The 21857-nt window shown below is 56.1% G+C and overlaps 3 protein-coding genes across 3 annotated transcripts; 1 reads left to right on the top strand and 2 right to left on the bottom strand.

Annotated features, from left to right (window-relative positions):
* Positions 1–1369: 1369 nt before the first annotated feature.
* On the top strand, positions 1370–9721 carry BESB_009460 (DnaJ domain-containing protein; the record flags this gene model as incomplete). Its single annotated transcript, XM_029359700.1, has 16 exons — positions 1370–1516; positions 2123–2220; positions 2682–2856; positions 3247–3397; positions 3886–4039; positions 4450–4693; positions 4986–5043; positions 5418–5505; positions 5789–5834; positions 6047–6137; positions 6397–6863; positions 7254–7455; positions 7928–8067; positions 8505–8933; positions 9286–9345; positions 9626–9721. The coding sequence occupies 16 exons, from the start codon at positions 1370–1372 to the stop codon at positions 9719–9721; spliced, it is 2646 nt and encodes an 881-aa protein (XP_029222613.1).
* Positions 9722–10529: 808 nt separating this feature from the next.
* Positions 10530–11366, bottom strand: BESB_009470 (uncharacterized protein; the record flags this gene model as incomplete). The annotated part of the gene is made up of 1 exon (XM_029359701.1): positions 10530–11366. The coding sequence occupies one exon, from the start codon at positions 11364–11366 to the stop codon at positions 10530–10532; it is 837 nt and encodes a 278-aa protein (XP_029222614.1).
* A 740-nt stretch (positions 11367–12106) lies between these two features.
* Positions 12107–14308, bottom strand: BESB_009480 (uncharacterized protein; the record flags this gene model as incomplete). Its single annotated transcript, XM_029359702.1, has 1 exon — positions 12107–14308. One exon carries the CDS (start codon positions 14306–14308, stop codon positions 12107–12109), a length of 2202 nt encoding a protein of 733 aa, XP_029222615.1.
* Between the last annotated feature and the right edge of the window lie 7549 nt (positions 14309–21857).

Consider the following 21857-nt stretch of genomic DNA (forward strand, 5'->3'; position numbering starts at 1 on the left):
GGAGCGATCTGACTTCAAACGCAACGCCCTGTGTAGAATGAACACAGCAAGTTGCAGTGCTGTTCTCCCTTCCTGAGCATACAAGAGGCGTGAGCCGTGTACGCGACGCGCACGCCTGCGCGAGTCCCCTGATGTTTTTTTGAAACACGAACCTTTTTTGGGTTGCGAGTGTCCCTCCCGACAGCGTGTGGCTATACCCCCCTCCTCGCGGTTCGTGCCTTTTGATCTCGGGGGCGACGCGCCGCCGCCCCTTTTCCTGTAAAACTCTCGAATTCCGTCGCGCAATCAGAGCATCCGAAGAAGCGTTTAGACTCTCCCGGCGACGCACACACTGTTCCGCTTTTCCTTACGAGCGTCGGTCCCAACTTGCACGCAGGCTTACCCCCTCTGGGGGTCAGCAGACGGAGTTCCCAGCGAGGCTGTCTCAGGCGGAACGCACGGTCAGACAGTAGTCAGCGTAGGAACGTTTAAAGAAGCTTCCTGGAAGACAGAATGCGAGTGGATTCGTGCACATCTACTCAGCTCTTTGTTTTGCCAAGTTCTTCTGGAGTATTCCGCGAGTCTCTGGTGGAGACCACGGCTCGCGCGATTCCGATTCCGTGTTGGTGTCTTTTCCTCTGATCACATGCGCAGTCCAGATCTGGCGCAGCAGGACCCGAGGCGTTTTTTCGCCGCTCTTTTCCCTCGTCCAGCTGTCCGTATTCTTTCTTCCTGAATCTCCTCTGAGAGGTGAAAGTGAATACTGGCGTTAACTCGTTCGGTGTCTTCTCTCTGCCACGTTACTTCACGCTGCCTCTGCTTTTTTTCTCGGGTCTTGCGTCCTCTGCCTTCTGTCTCCCGTTCCCTTTCGTCCCAATTCCCGCAAGTATTGCAGAGCGCGGCTTTTCTCGTATCGAAGCACGCAGTCTTCTGTCTGTTTTATCCTGGCTTCCTCTCCCACGGTGTACGTGCGCGTTTCTTTCATCGCACACTCTGATTTGAGGAATTCAGTGATTCGCGGGCTGTGAGAGGTGTCAGAGAGCCTGCCGATCGTCAGGCCGCAGAGGACAAAGCACACGCCGTTGGCGTTTTCCTCACTGTGGCGAGACACGTTTTATGAGAAAAGAATCAACCACTCTGTTTTCTCTCGCGCTTCGTCGCCAGAGCATCGCCGTCTCTGGCCTCAGTCTTTTTCTCGTCGTCCGTACTCCCTGTTTTTTCACTAGTACCCATTTTCTTCTCGTTTTCGCTGCTCCAGTCTTGCCTAGGCAGACTAGTGCAGATTCTCTGTCTGCCCTTCTGCGCACTCCGCCGCTTTCTCGTTTTCTGCCTTCGTCCCTCTCCCTCTTCATCTGATTTTCACTTGTCCCTCGGAATCTTGGAGGACAAAATGGCGACGAAAAAGGGAAAACCGGGCTCTGCAAAGGGCCGACAGATTCAGGAAAAAAATCTGCCTCCCCACGCCGACTCGAGCGCCGACGAGACTGACGCCTTCGGCAACGGAGACTCCCGCGCGCCTGGCGTGTTCACCGTCGTCGTAAGCGCAGGATGCTGATGTCTCTCTGTACTTCCTGCTTTATAGATCGATACATGAGCTCGCCATACGTCGGTGTTGCGTCTCATATTCGTAGATGCATATGTATTGCCTCTGTCTACACGCATCTGCGTCGTCGTATGTATGTAAAATCCTGCCTGATCAACCAAGCCCACACGGCATATGTATGTATGGTGTCTCGCCCACGCTATCGTGGTTTGACGGTGTTGGTTATGACTTTGAATGCTCTTTCGTCGCACGCGGAAGCTTCCGCGTGTCATGTTTTTTGTTCTTTGCCTTATCTCTCCGTCTTAACTTACGCGATGCACGAGCCTCGCTGCCGCCCGTTCTCTCCTACGGCGTAGTCCCTCCTTTTCTGGTAGTGGGTTTCCTTTTCTCTCGTGTCCGTGCCTCTATCCTCTTTCTAGTCTTCATTCAGGCGAGTGCGTTTTCCTCGTGCTGTTTCCTGTGTGTTTTTCTTCGGTCACTTTCTGTTTCCTCCTTCGCGGCTGTTTTCTCGTGTCTCTTCCATGCTGCTTTTCTTTTCTATATTCCAGCTTCCGCTGGTTTCGGTTCATTTGGCGCTTCCGTGCGGTTTTTGTCCTTCAGGGGGGGAGGCGAGCGCAGAGGGCGAATCAGAAGAAGGAGACGAAGCAGCAGGGAGCCGGTGCGCGGCGCGCCGACTCAGAGAGCGACGACTCCGACTTGTAAGGCTTTCGCGAGCCACTGGAACTTCGGCGCATGTGTTCTCGTCGTCACATATCTGTTCTCGCTCTCGTCGCTTCAGGGAGTGCACGCTGCTCCTTTGTGCAGACATCTGGTCACCATGTCTTTCTCTCCTCTCTTTTCTCCATTCCCTGCGGTGAATCGTCTTCACGTTGTTCCTGAGCCAAGGTCGCGCGTGGCTGGATTTGTTCGCCTTTCCTAGGATACGTTTCTCTGCTTTCGTGCACCCGAAGACGCCCCGCAGCGGTGTCTCTCCTCAGCTTTTTCAGTGCGGTTTCCGCTTCTCTGCGCCGTCGCACTCGTCTTTTCTACCCTTGCTCTCGCGTTTCACCTCGGCTCGGACATCTCCTTTCGCTGGCTGAGGCGTCCCAGGGTTCCTCGGACAGTCGCCGGCTATGACTTTTCCTAATTTTCTTTTTTTTTTTTCTTCCGTTTTTTCCAGGGACGACTCAGTTGCAGCCGCACGCGGAGAGACCGGAGGGACGGGAAAGCGCGCGGGGCAGGTCTACGATGCGCTGCTTTCCGGAAGTCAAAGGAAGCAGTCGCCGGCTGCAGGCGCCCACAGCGGCGGCGAGGAGGCTCGAAAGAAGCTGGGGAAGAAGGAAAAGGGGAAGGCCGTAAGTGCGAGACGCGCGGAAGAGGGGGTCAGGAAGCTAGCGAGCTGCCGACCCCCCGTACGCTGAGCATGAGGGTGCTTTCACCGGCAGAAATGTATGCGAAAGGCGCGCGGGCGTGTGAGCGCGAAGGAGAGCCGAAGGTGGAGGCTGCAGGCAGTTGAGCGAGTGTTGCGGATGGATTCGAACATCGCATACCCGGAAGAAGACAGGGGGAGGAGGAAGTGAAAAGGGGAAATAAGCTTTGGAGGAGAAGGAATGGACTGAGAATGTACACTATGAAGCGAATAAGAAAGAAGAGCGGCGAGACCGGGCGGTGCGAGGCGGCCGTTTCGAGCTTCTGCTTCGCCTCTCATTGTTCCATTTTCCGCGTCCTGTGCGTTGGATTTTCAGCTATTGCCGCGTTCAGGCAAGAGAAAAGGAAGAGATGAAGGATCGTCCCTCGTCAGCTCTGTTAAGAACATATTTGTGGACTCCGACAGCCCCCTGCGCAGCCGCCTTCTCAGGTGGCTCATTAACATTTGCATTGCCGTCGCCATCATTGGTGAGGAGCCCCGAACAGTTTTGGGCACGCAGCTCAGCTAACTAGCGGTTTCGCTTCGTCCCGTCTTCCTGACCTCTGAGCGACCCGTCAGAGGCGTGGCACTGTCTGCATGCGCTTCTAAGCGACTACGCGACGTTTCGCCGAGCTCCCGTGCCTCTCTGCGGGCATCTGCGTCTCGCGAGAGCCGTGGAGGTCGCTTGCGTCGACTCTCGCCCGAGGGCGAGTTGCTGACTGCTGCTCCGCTCTTGCGTCATGTTGCGTCAAAGGAAAACCTAAGACCCGGGGAGTGCCAAGGCCTCGTTGTTTATAGTTCACCCTCTCTCACTGCATATATGTCTTCATGTGTATATATATACATATATATACATGTGTACGCGTGTCTGCATGAATATATATGCAGGCAGCGTGCGCTGCACTGTCGCTGGTGTTCATGGTCGGACGCGAACACACGTTTCAGCGCGCGATGGCTCTCTGTTATCTTGTGGCAGGGGTCTTCGCACTGAAGGCTGCGGAAGAGTACTACGGGCAAGATGAAGATGTGAGCGGACAAGAGACTGAGCAACACCTGGCAGCCCTGCAGCTCGAGTCCGGCGCCACCGAGGCCGACATTCGCAAGGCCTATAGGACGCTCTCTGTGCGCTGGTGAGCATTTGGAATTCTCTAGGCCTCGTCGAACAGCAGATGCTAAATCTCAGTACGCGTCGCGTGGCAAGCCTACTTTCATGTTTCCAATCCCACCTGCGGCAGGCGCTTGCGCGCGCTGCCCTTGCTCGCTTCGAGGACCTCTTCGTTTGTCGGCTCTGCATGCGCTTGTGCGGCTGTGCATGCGAATTCGAGCATACGAAGACCTGCGCCTTAGCTGTGCTTCGTAAGGCTTGAACAGCGGTCAGGTATCGCGGCGGCAGAGACACGTGGACTCTGGCGGTGTCCAGGCCCCATACAGATGGGGAGAGTCGTGCTGTCAGGTTTGTCTCCGTGCCCTGTGTGTGTAGGTAGTCGTGCGTTGTGTGAGTCACGGTGAAGGTTCGTATGTCGCTGGGCTGTCTTTGCAGGCACCCAGACAAGAACCCTGGATGCACGGGATGCCAGGAGCGGTTCACGGATGTCGCGGTCGCCTACGAACATTTGATGAAGAGCCTGAAGAAGAAGAAGGACGAGGGCGCCGGCGAAGAGCGCGGAACTGGCGAGGGCGAGGAGGGACTCAGCCGCACCAGCAAAGACATCATCGACTTCACTGGCCTGCCCTCCGACGCCGCCTTCTACCCCGCGACCGACCGCCACGTCTGGACAATCATGGTGAGACCTGGAGAGGCGGGCTCGCGCGCGAGACGCGGGAGCTCCCACAGTCATGTCTGCTCCGCCTCGTTACGTCTCGTGCGTGGCTGCTGTCGGAATCGTGAGGGAGTCTCTAGAAGAGGGTGGGCAGGGTCTACTCGTGTGCCGGCAGGACTGCGGGCACGTGTGATGGTGTGCCGGCAGGCGTCGTGCTTCCCTGCGCTGCAACATACCAAGTGCGCATGCGCATCGCACCTCTCGCTTCTATCGGCAACCGCGTGCGGCGGTTGGGTTTCGTTGCGTATTTTCGCAGCTCCACAACGACAAGGACGAGTTCAGCGAGCACGTCCTGGAAATGTGGGAGGAGACAGGTAACGCACACTTTCGCTCTTTCCTCGCCTGTCTCGCCTGGCTTGAGATCGCGGCCTGCCTGGACCCGTGGTTTTTCGATTTCTGGCTTTGCCGGCGCCCGACCGCCTCGCCGTTAGGCATTTACACCTTGGTTCGCGTTCCACTTTGCCGCGAGGGCGCGTGGTGATGCGATTTCCCTCCGCGCTTTTCTTGTCTCGCTGTGACAGTCCACACAGGGATTGGGTCGAAGGCGGTCTACCACGAGGCTCAGGAATGCGGCTAACTTCATGTGTGTGTGTAGATATATACACATATATATGTAGATATGCGTGCCTGTATGGCTGGGAGACGAGACTAACAAGGGGAGAATTTTTTTGTTTTGTATGTGCGGCAGCGTTGACTTTGGGCAAGTACTTCAAGTATGGTCTCATCAACGTGAGGAAGAACAAGGACCTTGCAAAGAGACTTCCAGTCAACATCAAGTGAGCGGCCGTTCTCTGTTCATGCCCGTTTTTTCTGCGCCTTTTTTTGTGCGGCGTCATCCGTGTTTCCCCGGTTTCCTGGATGGTTTACGGGAGTCTCGGCGTCTCCAGTCATTTCTCCCTCTGTCGCGAGTGACGCATTCCGAGCTCTCTTTCTTTGTCGTGTGGCGTCTTTTCGCGTGCGAATTTTCTTTTCCCGTCTCCGCCTCATGTTCAGTATCGTGCGGTTTGCGCAGCGAACTCTCACGCCTTTCTTTTTTTTTTTTTTTAATCTTTTCTTCAGAATTTTCCCGGCGATCGTTGTGATGTCCAACGGCATGCACCCCGAGGTGAGATATCTTAAGTCTGTACACTTCTCGTTGCCTCTCTCTCGTCTGTCGTGTGCAGATCCTCGTCCGGTCTCGTGCAGAAGTTCTCGTCTCCAGTTTTTCTCAGCTGCATGAGTTAGAAGCCAATTCACAGTAGTCGCTCGTGACGCGCGTGGCCTAGTCCTCCGGCGGAGGCTGTCGATGTTTTGCGGTTCTTCTCTGTCTCCTTTCAGGTCTATCCGACGATTACTCGTCCCTCTGTTGAGAGCATCCAGAGTTTCATCGCACGCAGCTTCCCGAATCAGATCGCCAGTTTGTCTTCGCGTAAGGAAGCTTCGTGTTTTGTTTGCTCGCCGTTCTCCAGCGTTCAGGGGATGCCTTTTCGTCGCCTCACTTGCGTTTGTCAGCTTCTCTGGCGGACATTGTGTCTCCTTCCTTGCACGGTTGCCATGCGAGAAAAAGCCTTTCGTCGCGCACATTTTCTCTGTTCTTCGTGTGTCCCTCGCCGCCTCTTCCCTTGCTGGAGGTGCCTGTGTGTATGGGTGCATGTGTGCTGCGTTGCTTGCGTGTTCTGCGTCTACAGCGGCGGACGTCAAGTCCTTCCTTGCCTCCTCATCGTCGCGCCCGGGTCTCTCTGCACTCTCGCAGCCGTACAAGCTTTTGGTCATCCCCACACGCAACTCGCCGGCGTCTCCCGCGCTCCTTCTGCGCCACGCCGCGCACAAGTACTTGCCCCTATTCTCCTTTGGCTATCTGCAGAACGTGAAGGGTATTCTCGCAGATTCAGCATCGCGCGAAGAACTTTTCGCGATCCTGAAGGACCCGCCCAGTTGGCTGAGTGCCGCAGGCGAGACGACCGGGGCTCAGGCGAAGGACGCGCCTCTCGGCTTCACCGCCGACGACCTCTCCACGTCGCTCGTGTTCGCCCTTTTCGTTGACGAGGGCAAGGGCGTGCGGCGGTTCGTCGAGACTCTAAAGGTGAAAAAGTGGAGATCTGCGCAGAAGGCACTCTTCGGCCACCTACACAACCTCCTCGCGTCCTTCCAGCAGGTAAGCCCTTTTTACCAGGCATGCGTTGCCGTTTACTAGAGCTGATAAATCATTTGTAATACAAAGAAAGTTTTTCACTCTCGGGATTCGGCGCTGCCTACACCGTCCAAGCCTCGACGCGGCTTGACGCAGGCAGCAGATGCCGAGAGACGTCTTCTCTTGCGGGGTGCCCAGTTTTTATCGGTTTTCGTGTGTGCTTTGCCGTCGCATCGGCAGCGGACAGCGCATGCGCGAGAGGAGACGGCAGCGGATCACGCCGCCCCAGCCGTCGAGGATTTAGCGTTTGGGGTTTTGTGTGTGGTTCCGCCCACAGAGGGAAGGAATCGTGCAAGGCCGAGAACGGTGTTTGCCTCACGATTCTGCAAGCAATTTTTTTGTTTTTTTTCGCAGCACGTCCATCCGTACCTGTACCAGCAGAACGCCGCGCTGCTGTGTAAGGGCACACTGCAGCAGCGCGTCTTCACGCTCGTCCGCGTCGAAGGATCCGTGAAGAACGAGGAAAGCAAGGGCGAAGACGCGGTCGCGGAGGCTGTCCTCTCCGCTGAAGAGGTCGGCACCCTCCTCCAGCAGTCCAGGCAGCGATTTCTCAAAGGTGAGGAGGAGAAGCCAGAAGCCACGCGCCTCGAGTGGAGTCGCACATGTCATGCGGTGCACAGCTCCACGCGTCGCCGCCTCAGTAGACGCCTCTACGTATACAAATGTAGAAGCGCTTATGTATATATATATATACATGTATCTATGTATCTATGTGTATATCGATCTATATATCTATACATCTCTCTATTTATCTATATATATACATCCACGTTTATTCCTTGCTTAGGGGAAGGTGCGCGTAAGCCGGAAGTCGCGGCAGACTCAAGGCTGCACGGGTGCGTGAAAGTGAATATTTACAGATGTATATATATACATATGCGTCTATATTTTGGAGCCTTGTGTGCGGCAAAACTGAGCCGCTGGCGCATCGTCGCTGCCCGGTGTGTATCGTTTCGTTTCCAGACGGGTTCTTTCGCAAACGGTCTAGCAGCTTGTTTTTGGTGCGGGTGTTGCGTCTGCTTTTTCAGAGAAGGCGAAGGACAAGCCCGCGGACAAGCGCAAGAAGGAAGCTGAGGACGAGGAGGAAGACGAAGATGGAGAGGAGGAAGAGCCCACAGAGGAGGAAGACGACGAAGGCAACAAAGATGAAACCTTCTACATTCAGCCGGTAAGGCAGGCGCCACGCAGCCTCTGCTGTGATTGTTCGCCTCTGTCTTGGCGTAACCGACGGGGCAGTCCGGCTTCTATTCCCTCTGTCTGCTTCTCCAGATGGGGGGAATGAGTCGGGCGAACTGAACCCAGCTCCAACACGCGAGCCGTCCAGGTGGGCATGCCCGCTCCTTCACTGCGGGTGTCTTCTCAGATGTTGTCTTTCGCGACGGAACCAGCGCGAAAGTCACAGAGGCGCTCTTTGGACTCTGCCTACGTACTGCGTTATTCGGCTTAACTACGGGCATGCTCGGTGCGCAAGTCTGTCGCGCCACCGAATCAAAACAGACTAGTTGTTTTGGGGCGTATATGCACCCGCGTGGATTGGTCCCCCTCAGGGTGTCGGTCGTTGGTCAGCCTTTTTCACAAAGTGTGCCGTTCTCTGTTGCTCGCCAGGCTCGCCTCGCTCTCTCCTCGGCTCCGGCGCTTCTGCCGCCGCTTCCCGGCATGCCGTCGTCATCGCCCTTCTTCACGTTCTGGAAAGAAGAGCTCGAGTCTTCGCCTTTGTTCCTGCTCGACCTCGAAGGCAGCCGCGTGGTCCCTCTGCAGGATTCCTCGTTCGCCTTGGAGCGCGGAGAGAAGCGACAGAAGGCGCTGGAAGAAGAGAAGCAGAGCCAGAGGCAGGTTCTCGCCAACTTGTACCAGCTTCTGGACACCCAGCAGCACAAGGGAGAAGACGAAGAGTTCGGGGAAACCTCGATGGACTTCCAGCCGCTGCCGGATTACTGCAACGCAGTCCACTTCGCCAAGCGCTGCCTCGCGAGCGCGGCGCCGAGCTGGTTCTGGACTACTTTGACCGGCCTCTTTGAATTCTCGTGGATCCGCGTAAGGCGAACGCCGCACAAGCTGCTCGAGTGTCGCTCTGTCTCCCTGCATCAGTTCTTGCACGCATGCGTGCCTACCGTTATGTGCCTGTTTAGGCGTAAGCGTGCTGCCATTCGGGGTCTTCTGTGTGCCTAGCTGCGTGTCGTCCCTTTTTGTTACCCAGTTGTCTTTCCGTGTTGGCCTAGCGAGATCTGTGGCTTGTAAACGGAGACACGCCAGGTTGCCGCTGCGGTTGTGGCGCTCTCGGTTGTGCGTGAATACGGCCAGGCGTGTTTGGCGATAGCGGCGGAATTTTTAAGCGCATGCAGTCTTGTGCACCACGTTCGCATGGCGTGCTGCTTTTCTCTTGTAGGTTCTGTTGCTGGCGGCTGTGGCGGCGCTCTATTTCTTCGGCGGCGGCCTCAACTCCGAGGTGAGACGTGGCCTGCGGTTTGACCTGCGTTTGCGGATTGCTCCTCTTTGCGTGCGAAGTTGAGCAAGCTAAGGGGTGGCGTCTCGCTGCCGTGAGTCTGTTCTACACTTCGGGCCGCATGCTGGATGGTTTAACTGAGCTGCTTGACAGTGGGCGCAGACCTGACTTCGTTCACGCTGTGCAGTTGTTCTTCGGTTTCCGGAGCACATTGGGTGCGTTTCCTTGAGAGATTTCCCTCGTCATGTTTGGCGTGCATGTCGTCCGTTTGTTCTGTCCCCAGATGGTGATCATGCTCGTCCTTGGCGGGTCTCTGCTCATTGGGGGCTTGGAGCATTTCCAGACCATCTTCAACTTCTTGACAAGGCGTCGACACTGAATAGGCGAAGCATCTCGACCAGCTCAACAGTTAAGAGAAGAGTGCGGACGCGTGAGCGCTGCGTGTTTTGTCTGATTAGGCGCTAAGCATGCTTCTCTACCACCTGATGGTGCATTTCCGTGTTCCTTCCGATGTTACCCGCCGCCGGGGTGTTCCTCAGTGCCTCGTTGTTCCGCTTGTCTGAGAAACGAGGGCGACTACTTCTGTTGCTTTCTTTTGTTCCAGTGTTGAGTTAGTTTCGATGTGTTCTTCTCTCTACGTTATTTCGTTCCTTCCGGTTACACCTGGCGCGAGTGTTGGACAGCAACGAATAAGAGATTTTGTAACAAGTTTTCCCCGTCGAAAAACGCGAGTGAACGCAAGTCACGGAGGTTCACTGGCGAGATTTCTGGAACCTCACAAGGTGTAAGCTGCCTGGGATGCTTTGTGTCGGCGGAAACGCGGGATATACACGGAAATCGCGGCGAACAGAAAGGCTCGCGCAGGACTACGACAAGCCCATCACAGATGCCACGCAACTAGTACGGCGAGGAAGCACACGAACGGGCCAAGAGAGCAATTTTGTTGGTTTCATTTTCATCTGTCGTTGCCGCGCCGCATGCAGTAGAAGGTCGAGAAGCGACTCTTTCCATCCCTTGGAAGGCCGCCCTGCCTACCCTCCACAGCAGCCTGTCGCGACTAGGCGCGCAGGTGTGCCAGAAAATTGGCAGCTGCTAGTTTTCTTTCCTTCGCAGCCCCAATCGTTCTCGCTCTGTGTCCCTCGCCTCTTCCTGCTTGATTCTCTCTGAGGCGATCAGCGAGACCGCCCCTACCCGTCGTCTTGAAAGTTCGCCGGCGCGTGATGGCGTGAACGGCGCGCGCACCCGTCATGCTTTGCAGTTGCTTCCGCGCCTGCTGTCTGTGTACCTGTCTTGTCTGCTCTGCGGCGGTCGCCCGGTCCTCTCCGCTCTACTCTGACGGCGAGCCGGAGTGTCTGCCACACACGAGTGTACCCGCGAAGGCGGCGGCAGTCCGCCGAGTTGAACGGACAGACGCGCGGCACGAAGAAGCCTGAACAGTGGCGAGCGTGGCGGGTCTCATGCGCTCTTTTCTCTCCGGTGTCAACGCAGTCGGCAGCAGCTGCATCTGACGCGGACGTCGCCGCGGTCTGCATAGGCTTCATGCTGTGAGTCGAGTGGAACTGCGATGTAGGCCGAGAGCAGTCTCCCATATAAGACACTTCACCGATGTCGCTGGAGAGCCCAGGGGGAGCAGCGCCGGTACCGAAGAAGCGCACGGAATAGTGTAGGCAAGAGGACAGAACGAGAAAAAGCATTTGAGGAGAGGGGCCGAGGCCAGGGGGAGAGCCGACGCAACGACTGAAAGCCCGGCAGAGATAGCCGAACACTGCGTGAGACACGCTATAGTATTTGGTGAGGAGTTCTTCCGGAGTCACTGTTCTGCGAGCATGGCGCACGGTTGGGTTTGTGGAGATAGGAGGCTGGCGCTGCGTCGACAAGAAGGGACTAAAAAAAATTGCCGTGCGCCCGGCAGGCTTTGCCGGTTCACGAGAAAACAAAAGCACACAGCTTCTTGAGACTTTGAAAAAACGAAATGAGACAAACCTAGACACAAGAAACGCAGTGTGTCTCGCTGCTTTAGTCATTGTTTGCCCTTTAAGGCATCGGCTCTACCTTTCGCCATACTCGAAGACGCATGTCCCTCGCCGACGAGGCCAGCTGGCAGCCACTGAACAGAGGCTGACGTCTGTCAGCCATTTGTTACTTCATCGCGTGCCTCAGAAAAACTCGGCAAATGCACTCCCTCTTCATATCAGGGTAACGCACAGCGTTCATCGTCCCTCTAGTGAGCCACGCCGGCGCGCGCACAGGAGAGGCCCTCGATCGCCGCCGATTCGCTCGTTCGCCCCCCGCGGGTAGCGGTTTGCTACGAAAAAGCAGCCGCTTTACCGGTTGCAGCTTTTGCCTGAGAGAAGGAGTTGCACGGATCTTAAGCATTCCTTTCAAGCAGTGTCACCTTATTCGCGACACGCTCGCACTCGCGTTCATCCTAGGCCTTTGTCTGTGACCAGGAACTCGAACGTGTTTTCTTCTCCGGGCCTGGCTTAACGCTCAGAAGTCGGCGCCTCATGTGCGCCCCCGCATTTCTCGTCGCGCGCACTTGCTATTGTGTCGTTTCGTCCGTCTCCATGCCCTCCAAACAGACGCAGGAGCAGCTACATTGTGGGCGTCCACTGGCGGGCGCATCAGCGAGCTGAGTTCCCCCGCGAGTGTAGGTGCCTGGCAGAACACATCACATTGTACGGTGACGTCTGCGAGAGGCCACCACGCGTGTGCCTCTTCATTTCCTGGCTCCTGAAAGCTTCACCTCCGCGGTTCATGCAGCTTATTTTAGTTTTTTCTTCGACCTTCGGGTGGTGCGCCAGCGCACGTCTTTGCCGAAGTCGGACGCGCCGCCATCTCGGCCGAAAAAACGCTTCCACACCATGTAGACGGCGAAGACGGACAAGATGCACCCAAACACGAGGTAGGCAATCCCAATGAACTGCGTGCGGCCTCCAAATCGGGAAGGTTGGACGAGGACAATCGCTTTCTTGCCTCGCCACAGTTTGACATCGTAGGTCACAGCAATGTAGGCGAAGAGTGGGAGCTCGACAGGTCCCTTGATTCGGCCGTAGAGCTTTCGCCAGGAGCCAAACGTCGCGGGCCGCATCCACTGAACGAAGTGACCATTCTCGACCATCTCTCCGGCTTCTTCGTAGTTCAGTCGATCCATCAGCAGTTCTGCCTTGGCCTCCTCGCGGCTCTTGTACATGTCCTGTCCATCGTCGTTGTCGACTTGACTCATCCAAAAATACACTTTATCGCGGTACTTTGCTCGCTCCTCGGGCGCAGGGTTCTTGAACCACGGGCGCCATTCTAGCGAATTTAGGAGCATCGCCTGCGTTTCCTCGACGATCAGGGGCTTGACGGGTCCAGAGTCCGCTGTATCGTCGGGCACAGCATCGAGAAACTGAAAGCGGTCGGTGAACACGTTCCAAGCCAGCGCGCCGCACGGATGGAGCACCTTGGGAACGTTGTTGACAACGGCGGTGACGACGGGTTCACAGCTCCTGAGGTCCTTCGGATCTGTGAAGATCTTGCCCGCGAGCTGCTCTTCGTGGCGACTCCAGATAACTTGCGCGTCATTCTGGTAGAAATTTTCCATCTCTACATACACGTAGACGTACGGCCCTGCCAGCTCCTTCAGCTCGTTGTTGCGAGGCCCGCACATGTCCGCAGTAATCGAGAGGAGCGAGTAGCGCGACCCGCCCTCCTGGAGCGTTTCGTCTTCGTAATTCAGCCGGCACTCCACATGCCGGTTGTCCTCACTGATCAGCCACGCGCCCAGCATCATAAACAGGAGCGTGCCGACGAGACATACCCACGTCGTGACGCGTAGAGTCCAGATGGGGTACAGTCCGTAGCGCGACTCTTGCAGCCACTGGTCGACGAACGTTGTGACTCGACAGTACCTTTCGCAGCACACAGGCGCACAGATGCCGCACCTCCGCGGATACGTGCCTCTCTTGTCTCTGTGCGTTGCGCATCCATCGAAAACGGGTCCGACGCCTCCAGTCCCCACGCACCGATAGTCCACGAAGACCGATCGGTCGTCGCGGTCCAGGGCAATACTATCGTGCGCCGACCCGCGGGTGCGACTCGGAACTCTCCGGCGAATGCCGCGTTTCACCGAGGCCCGGTGTGGGGTGTCGTCCTCATCAAATTCCGTCATGCAGGCAGTGAGCATCCGCCCGCGCCGGCTGAAGTAGGTGCTGCTGCGGTCTTTCTCCGACAGCGGCATGGTGACTGAGTGCGCTTGGTCTGGCGCGGCGGGCTCCGCCGCGCCGGCAAATCTGCTCTCCGCGGGCTCTGGTCGCGAGGCAGCAGCCCCGTTACCCGGTGTGGAGATTGACGAGAAAGACGAGGAGGAGGCTGCTAGATTGCGCGCTGGGTTGCCAGCGTGACGAAACGCAGACGCGGGTGCACCAACGTCGAGCACTGCCGACCCGTAAGTTGACGACAGGCGTGGCGTCTGCGTTCGCCACGACAACAGCCGCCGATGCTCCAGCGCAGACGAAGCGCGCGCGCCTGACGTGAAAACGTGTCCCGGGAGTCCCTGTCCGCTTCTTGCTCGCGTGGACAACGAGGACGATCCCCAGCAGTAGAGGCTGCTGGCGCTCACTTGGCGCTCTCCTTTCTCCGCCTCCTGGTTTCTCGACCTCAACCTCTCGACCGCAGAAGGCAAACGTAGCGGGGGTTTCGTCCACCCGTCCAGGGTGCCTGCGGACGAGTTACGGACAGCAACCAAAGGGAGGGGGGCGGCGCTCGCCCTCAGCTGTCGCGCGCCCTGATGGTCGCCAGTCTGTCGTTCCCCAGCCGCAGCCTGGCTCTCAGTGCGGCGGAGCAGACCGTGTGAGGTTGTCGGTGCCGAGAAAGAGGAAGCCATTGAACGAACCGATTCCAGAGGCACACCCTCGCCGTCATCCTCCGGCACCGGCCCTGGCGAGGGCACGGATACATCAGCGTTCGAGGCAAGCGACACCATTCTGTTCAAGTTGGCCCCTGCCTCGAAGGCGTTGGGCGCAAATCGACCGGCGCCCGCGGAGGCCGTGAGACTCCTCCTGTGCAAGAGTGGAGGGACGGAGACAATCGCCCGGCGGACGGCCAGTTGGAGATGCTCGCGTTCCCGCACCTTCACTCGCTGGAGAAGTCCCCGCACAGGAGGAGATCTGCAGGGCTGATTTTGCACAGCAGAGGGGGCAGAGGGCAGACCCGCTGGAGGCAGGCGAAGCTTAACCGTAGGACGGCGCCGAGCCCGACGAAGATACGTGGCTCCTACCTACCGCTTCGTAAAGTCATGCGTGTGCCCGGTTGAACAGGAAAAGACGGAGGGAGGTGGGGGGGGCAACAACACGCAGACAAGATGGAAACAGTCACGCGAAGACAATTTTTTACTGCTAGAACTGCTGGCTAGGCAGGATTTACTCGGTGTGGCTCTGCGGACTGCCGATGCTGGGCGAAATGTCCCGGGCGCCAGCGGCGTGGAATGCGGCCGCTCGTCTCGAGCGATACGCCTTGGGGGACACAGGAGCCCTGACCCCTGTGACGGGTTCAGTTCGAGCGCCACCGGCGGTGCTCAAGCATCCAGAATCCTCCGTGTTTCGAGGACTCAAGCTCAAAAAAAATCGCTGCGTCCTGTTGGCGCTGTCTTGGAGCTCATTCAAGGCGAAGTGCCATCTAGGGTCCCGAATGGGGAAGCACCAGCGCCGAGGCTGAGGGGTATGTCTACCCGAGAGAAATTCCTCCCGCAGGGGGCGATGAAGAGCAAGCCGTCTGATACAGGACCTACGATCGGAGAGCTTACAAAGGTCGAGAGAGATTTTCTGTGATCCGGGTCTCCAATCACAGAAAGGGACAACGGCGCGGGCGCGCGGCACGCCTAACGTAGGGTAGTCGGGGTGAATCCCATGAGACTCGAAACTGGGTGAGATCCTCTGAAGAGAAGAAAGACTGTTTGCGAAGTCCATGCGGTGCGATTGAATGCAGGCCAGCGCACCAGTAGCTTGGTGATGCGACAATGGTAGGGGAAGAGGCGGAAAGCGGTCCTCCGTTTACACTAGTCGCGTGGCACCCGTCCGCCGCGCCCATCGTTGAGTAGTCTGCATTTGTTGACGCAAGTAGACAGAGGGCAGTTTTAGACGTGATACAGACAGAAAGCATCTGTCGTCAGTCTTTTGTGTGCCCGCAGACGAGTCACTGTTACAGTCTGTGGCGCATGAAGGGGCCTGCACACTGCAAAGGTACGGGGGACGTGGCGGAGCGGTGGAGAGCGCAAATTGTGAGCCACGATCGTTCGTCGGCAGCGTGGAAGGTTCAGATCTCCCGAGGTACCGGACGCTGACTAGGGAATTAGAGATAAACACTTTTTTCCGTCGTTTCTCTACCTGACGCGAGCCAGGGCCCTCCAGGCAGAACGGGGGGAGGCGCCACCGGGAGCGCTGCGGCCCTATCGCGAGGGGGAAAAAAGTGCCCTCTCCATTCAGCAGTCCTCCACAAGTTTCCCAGTCCGTCCGTTTCACTCGTTCTCTCTTTTATGTAACGTGGTTCTTCCGTCGACCAAGTTCGGGGGCACGACTGCCTTACAGGAGGCGATTAGCTGCATACTTGCATACGATGAAGACTGGGAGCCCGTGGCGCAGCTCGCGCCGGCTCCAGGAAGAGACAAAAGAAAGAGAGCAAACGGACGAGCGTCCAGATACAACCGAAATCGTGTCAGAAGACAGCCATGTGTTTTGCGCGGAAGTTCGACTGTGCGAGCCGATTCCAGCAGAATGGGCTGATTTACGTCCCTCAAGATGCAAGGGGACAGCAGAGGCGCAAGTAAGAGATACGAAAGGACGCGGGGCTACAGCAACAGCAAGACGAACAATAAAAAGGCGCCCCCTAAAACGGACGACGCTCTAGCAAAAGCTGGGGAGGGTCACGAAACTTTATTGCTTTTCCTTTGCTGTCAGCTGCTCATGAGCCGAGCGGTCTCTCACACGCTTCGTCTGCGCGCAAATGACGACAGAAAATTCCGGCGCCTCCAAAGACTAGTTGCATGAACAGCCCTGCGGAGCCCGGACTGGGCGGCTAACCTCGACGGCCACGTGGTGTCACTTGAGGATGGACAGGCGGCCGTCGGCTGCATTAAACGATTCTTTTTCTGTTGCTCTCTCCCTCTCAGTGCATGGGTTTTCCTTCCCTGCACAAGAGTTGGTTATTCCTCATGCCGGTCCTCAGCCTGACTGTGAAATCATGCACATTTACACATGCGACTGACTGTATCTGCACAGACGTTGAAACCGTGTTGCCGTCTCCCACATATGTGCCGCCGTATAACCGCAGTCGGTCATCTATCTTCGAGTGGAAGCACTTCGATTCCCAAGAGTTCCAGAGGTTCCAGCGTGTGGCGTCCCCTGTTCCTGCCTGCGAATATCCGTTGGAGGGTTTGCAGTCTTCAGCATGTGGAAGATTCCCAAGGGGCCCGCTTGCCGTGAGTCAACGCGCAGCAGGCCACGAAAAGCCGAGTTGGTAGCCCTGCCTAATAAGCCCTAAGAAGCGACACAGCTCTAAGACAGTTGAAACGAAACAAAAAGCAGAAGTTGCTCTCTTAGTTAAAAACCTTCCGAATGGTTTCGTCACGGAGAAGCGTCCTCCATAAGTCGAAACAAATGGGCTGAATTAACCCCCAAAAGCGAGGGCGCCTGCATTCGTCTCGGGCTTCTGAAACACGACTGGCATAGTGACGAGCGATGATACCAGCGGCAGCCACCTTTTCGCCGACACGGCGCACAAGTTCCTTAAAGTTATTCAAGTCATCGCCAAAAGCGCGTGAAAGCAGAAAGAGGAAACGAGGAAACAAAGCCCTCCCGAAACCATCTCACAAACCGGGCGGGGGTGGTTCAGCGGAGAGTACAGTTGTGCGTAGCACTCCGTCGACATTTTTCAGTTCGCTCCGCGAGTCGTCATTCCCCGATCCATACAAGCAAGCAAGCCATCTACAGAGGAGGCTTGGCTGCGAACAACACGAGCTGTCGTCAACAGCCGGGACAGGGCTTTCTTGCGATGAGGAAGCGCTGCAATCCATCCTTAGCAGCTCGCCTTTCAAGGCTCGAAGTTCCGCTTCCTTCTCCATGACGAGGTGTTCGTACTCTTGCGCAATCTCGTTCTGCAAACCAGCCAACAGGCTGTCGTTCTGTTCGATGGCCTTCCTCTCCTGCGCAGCCACGCACTCATAGGGCAAAAGTGAAGATAGCCACGTTCAGGAAGTAGAGCATCGGTGTACTTCGATATGAAGGTTGCGAATATCGTAGAATTACTCGAACACGGCGCCTGTACGTAGTGAATCCGGTAGTTGAAACGGCACACCAGACTACGAGAAATGGTTGTTTCATGATCTCGACCGAACGGTTTAAGAAACGGCCTATGACGTCCCGTTTCCCATGGTGGACCATGTGCGTATGCGTTTGAACGACGTCAAGAGTTGCTGCCTTACCAACTGAGGCTACTTTCTTAATATTCACTATCTTGACAAAATGAAAGGAAAACCCACGCGGTGCGTCAGAAGCGACGTGCTCCTGCTTTGAGCATATACTCGCGCTGGGTATACCGACGAACGCAGACGAGAAAACATCACACAATAACGGGGAGGGGAGACACGTCATGGCAAATGGCCGCTCTGAAACAGTGAAGGCTCACTAATGGTGCCACCATCTTTGCCCGCTTATCTGACTGTTCCAGATTCCGGCGGACGGGTATGTCAACACGGCATCCTACCAAAGTGGAACGATGCCAATATCCGGTCATATCTTCATCCTCAATAGAGCAGACGAAGGCGGGCACGGCTCTCAACTTCGTAGGCTCTGAGCACAGTAGATGTGATGCGACCCATACCTGATCAGAGACGCGTTTGGTGTGGCGCAGCCTCTGTGAAATTATAGCAAAACAAAATTTTATGCTTTTGTCCTAATAGTCATCCTTCGGATCCCTGGACTTATGCTGAAGGCTACTGCGCCCCCACATGATGCTTGTCATTACTCTGGCCGTTAACTCGAATGCCAGCTCGCTGCCTCTTGCTGCCTTGCGCGAGCTGTAGAGTTTCCATACTGCAGGGCTCCCGATCAAAAGCATGCACTATGTTGAGGTCCCGTGCGACTCAAAGCACTGTGCGTTCGACACCCGTCAAAATGAAATGGAGTGTGGTTTCACGACCCAGGCAATCTGCCCTAAGATCAGATGGTAGCATTCATTCGATAGTACGATGTAAGGTACAAGTCACGTTCTTGTGTGGGTCAACAGGCTCTCAGTAACAGCGAGACTACCATTCAGAGTTCCCCCCCTCTACCGTCCTACCGCGGGCACCTTCCCGTGTTTGCTTTCCGGGCACAGATGCTGTTTTCCGCCTCATCTCACCTCTTCTAGCGTGCGGTTTTCCCTCGCAAGCTGCACAAGATACCAATCGTTGATACGACAAAGCATTCGGTTTGAAGAGTCCGCCACTAGAGAAGGGTAGATCCCAGGAATAGTGCAGAAGGACTGAGCTTTCCCTGGCATATCCACTACTATTCGCCGCTAACTGTGAGTTCAAACACTATCACCAGCAAGCCTCTCGCACACACTACGAAACTCGAAAGCGTTTTTGACAGCGGCGTAACTATACGGGACTGACTGGGCACACGCATCTGTGTTCGCCTCTGCAAACCTGTATGGTACCCACACGTGAAGGGAGTGCCGTCTCTACTTAACAGTGGATGCCTTTGTCGAACTCGTCTCGATGTTTCGGAGCTTCCCATGATATCAAGTGTACTACGAAGACCATGCAATCAGTGACCCCGCGATGGTGTGTGGAACGACAAAACCTCTTCAAGATACGGGGCAGACACTTGTGCGGCAAGATTTGTCCACGTGCACGAAAGCGTGGTCCCTCTAGGAGAACTGCAACGCACGATGCAAGGTGAGCATCGCCTCGTCTGATATTCCCCATCACAGCCGGCGTGTAGTAAATTGCAAGTATTTGGGTGAGATGTGTGTCGCTTCCCTAGTGATGTCGTGGTTGTCCCCAAACACGATGTCCGGTCCGTACCGCCCGTGCCACATCGGATTCTCAATGCCAAAGTTACAATAAAGAGCGTCGAAATATCTACACACCGTGGCCTCCTGGTTGCCGCCGAGGCCACAAGATGGCTCGTCTCAGTGCGTTCTCACAGCAGAGGTGTTGCCTTGACACCCTCACCTTTGTCTTACCTCTCGAAGTTTATTTTGAACGAGCTGCAGCTTTCATCAAACACACGGAGAAAAGCACAGCTGGCATATCTGCTGGGTGGCGCTTCCATGCAGTATGAGCCCGCTTCTTGGGGAGAAGTTCAAGGTGGCAGGGGAAGTTGCCGTGGACTTGACGGGGAGGAACAGCCTCGAGAGTCGCACCATGCTACCAAGTTCACCCACCGAGAGGCGAGATCTACGAAGTCGAGACATATCCATGCTTCCCAAGACCCAATGCTGCGCCTGGACTGATAATATCGCGGCGAACGAATAAAACCAAGTGTGCGCTACCGTCCCGCCCACGTTTGTGGCGGACCGGTCCAGCGTGACGTTGGTTTCGTCGACACCAATACTAGAAACACCTGAACATGAAAATACCGATAGGCTTCGGCTCTCACTACCAACACTGATGCACCTTCTCTTCCATGTTATCTCAACTTTTAGCAGAAGGTTATGTGCTGCTTGACAGTAACGTTCACTCCTGTATTTGATACTGTGACCGTAACGGACTGAAGCCTCAACTCACCCGCTCAACAATGTTGGAGGGGGGATCTGGCAGAATCACCTGCCCTTGGAGCCCCCTGTCGCTACTCATTGCGTCTTCGTAGCGCGACACTTGGAGTGTGGGCGGCGAATTCTGAAGGCACACGCGCCGTTCAAAACAGCACATTTATTTGCCCTCGGGCAAGAAGGCCGCCGGCGCAATCCGCCTTACTTCTTATCGACAAATTGTTGTTTGCGCTCGCCACTCGACGGAACGCGCAGGTCCAGATTGTGGGTGACGGATGCAAAAGGGTTTCTGCCAAAAGGAGATTTCTTATACGATTACCCCCCAGGACTCGGCGGCAAAACAGGCCCGGATCACATAAGCAAAATGGCAGCGTTGCATGCTGAGAGAGCGGAACAACCTTGCAACCAGTAAGTGAGGAGTTGTTGCACAGACCATCTACACGCTCGCCAGGCAAAGCTGACAGGCGACACCGCCGCTCGTCTTGCAGCACAGTGCTATAACAGCTAGGCCGATTTCAATCCCTTGCCCATATCGCACGAAAAAGGTAGTGTATTGATCTCTACCCCCGTTACGCCTCCCCCACTTTCGTCACGCAAGCCCGCCAGTCCGGTAGGGAACAGGAATGGAAAATGAAAATCCTGTTTTGCAGAGCGGCCCGCCGGCGCCGCGGAGCTTGACACACACGCCGTGACTGCTGCTCTGAACGGGAGGAGCCTCTACTGGCAGGGCCCCATGTGGTGGGATTGTTGTTGCGTGCTTCCTGCATTGTTTGAGCAATACACACTGCCGCGTTCCCGTGTTTTGCGACGCAGATCCGAATCCACCATAAAAATCGTACTTTGGGCTCCGGCAACTCTGTCAGCTAGCGACTGCGAAGCTTGCCACATGCGCTGCGTAGTGCCGAGTACAGACAGTTCACACCAGCGCAGTCGAGAGAAGGTCTCTGTCGGCGGACTGGTGAACGCTCCCGCGCTCCCCACAACTCACGATACGACCACACTTGAAAAGTACACTGTGGGGTCACGCTGCTTCGAGGAGCTAGAACCAACGGAAAGTCGCTTGCAAGCCAGTGAATGTAAGCTCTCGATACACCCAGGCAAGTACTGCGTTTTCCAGTGACTCGAAAGTCACGACGTTCTCTCGAGGATGCGTTCGAGGTACCTTCGTGTACGCCCATTGGGCAGTGATACAGGGATTGCGCGGGAGCCCGGATGCAACAGCAGTCTCTACTCGAGATATTCTGGTCACAGAGAACACGTGGAGACCTCAGCGGGGTAGGCAACGATGCGTGCAGATAAACGCGGCCTTGCATTCCCCTCTCTTCTAGCAACAAAGACGCCACTGCTGAGATACGACCCGCTGGATTCTCTCACGGGCAGCCTCACTAAGTGATACTCTCTGGCGCCTTGCACAGATTCTTCCCTAGGCAGCCGCACTTCGATGTCGTAAAAAACCATGGGAGGTGCGTGATATGTTGCAAGGCGTCAACCAGTTTCTCCACATCGTAGTTTTAAACGGTCTTGCCCCTACCATTCAGTTTCCTACATGCGTCGGTGACGGAGGGCTCACCGTGCCTGCCAGTCCCCGAGGAAACAGGCGTACCCTCGAAGATGGAGAATGTGAATGGCTGGATTATTGAGCTCGGTCAGACTTCTGCGAATGGATGCTGTTGCTTACCCCTCCGCCTCTCAACCCCCTCTCGCAGCTCCTTCACTTTTCGTGAAGATGTGAAATGGACAGGCGCCTATGGACATTGGGTGGAACGGAGAAGTATTGGGTG

This window comes from Besnoitia besnoiti, chromosome I (genome assembly GCF_002563875.1).
Source record: "Besnoitia besnoiti strain Bb-Ger1 chromosome I, whole genome shotgun sequence".
Lineage (NCBI taxonomy): Eukaryota > Apicomplexa > Conoidasida > Eucoccidiorida > Sarcocystidae > Besnoitia > Besnoitia besnoiti.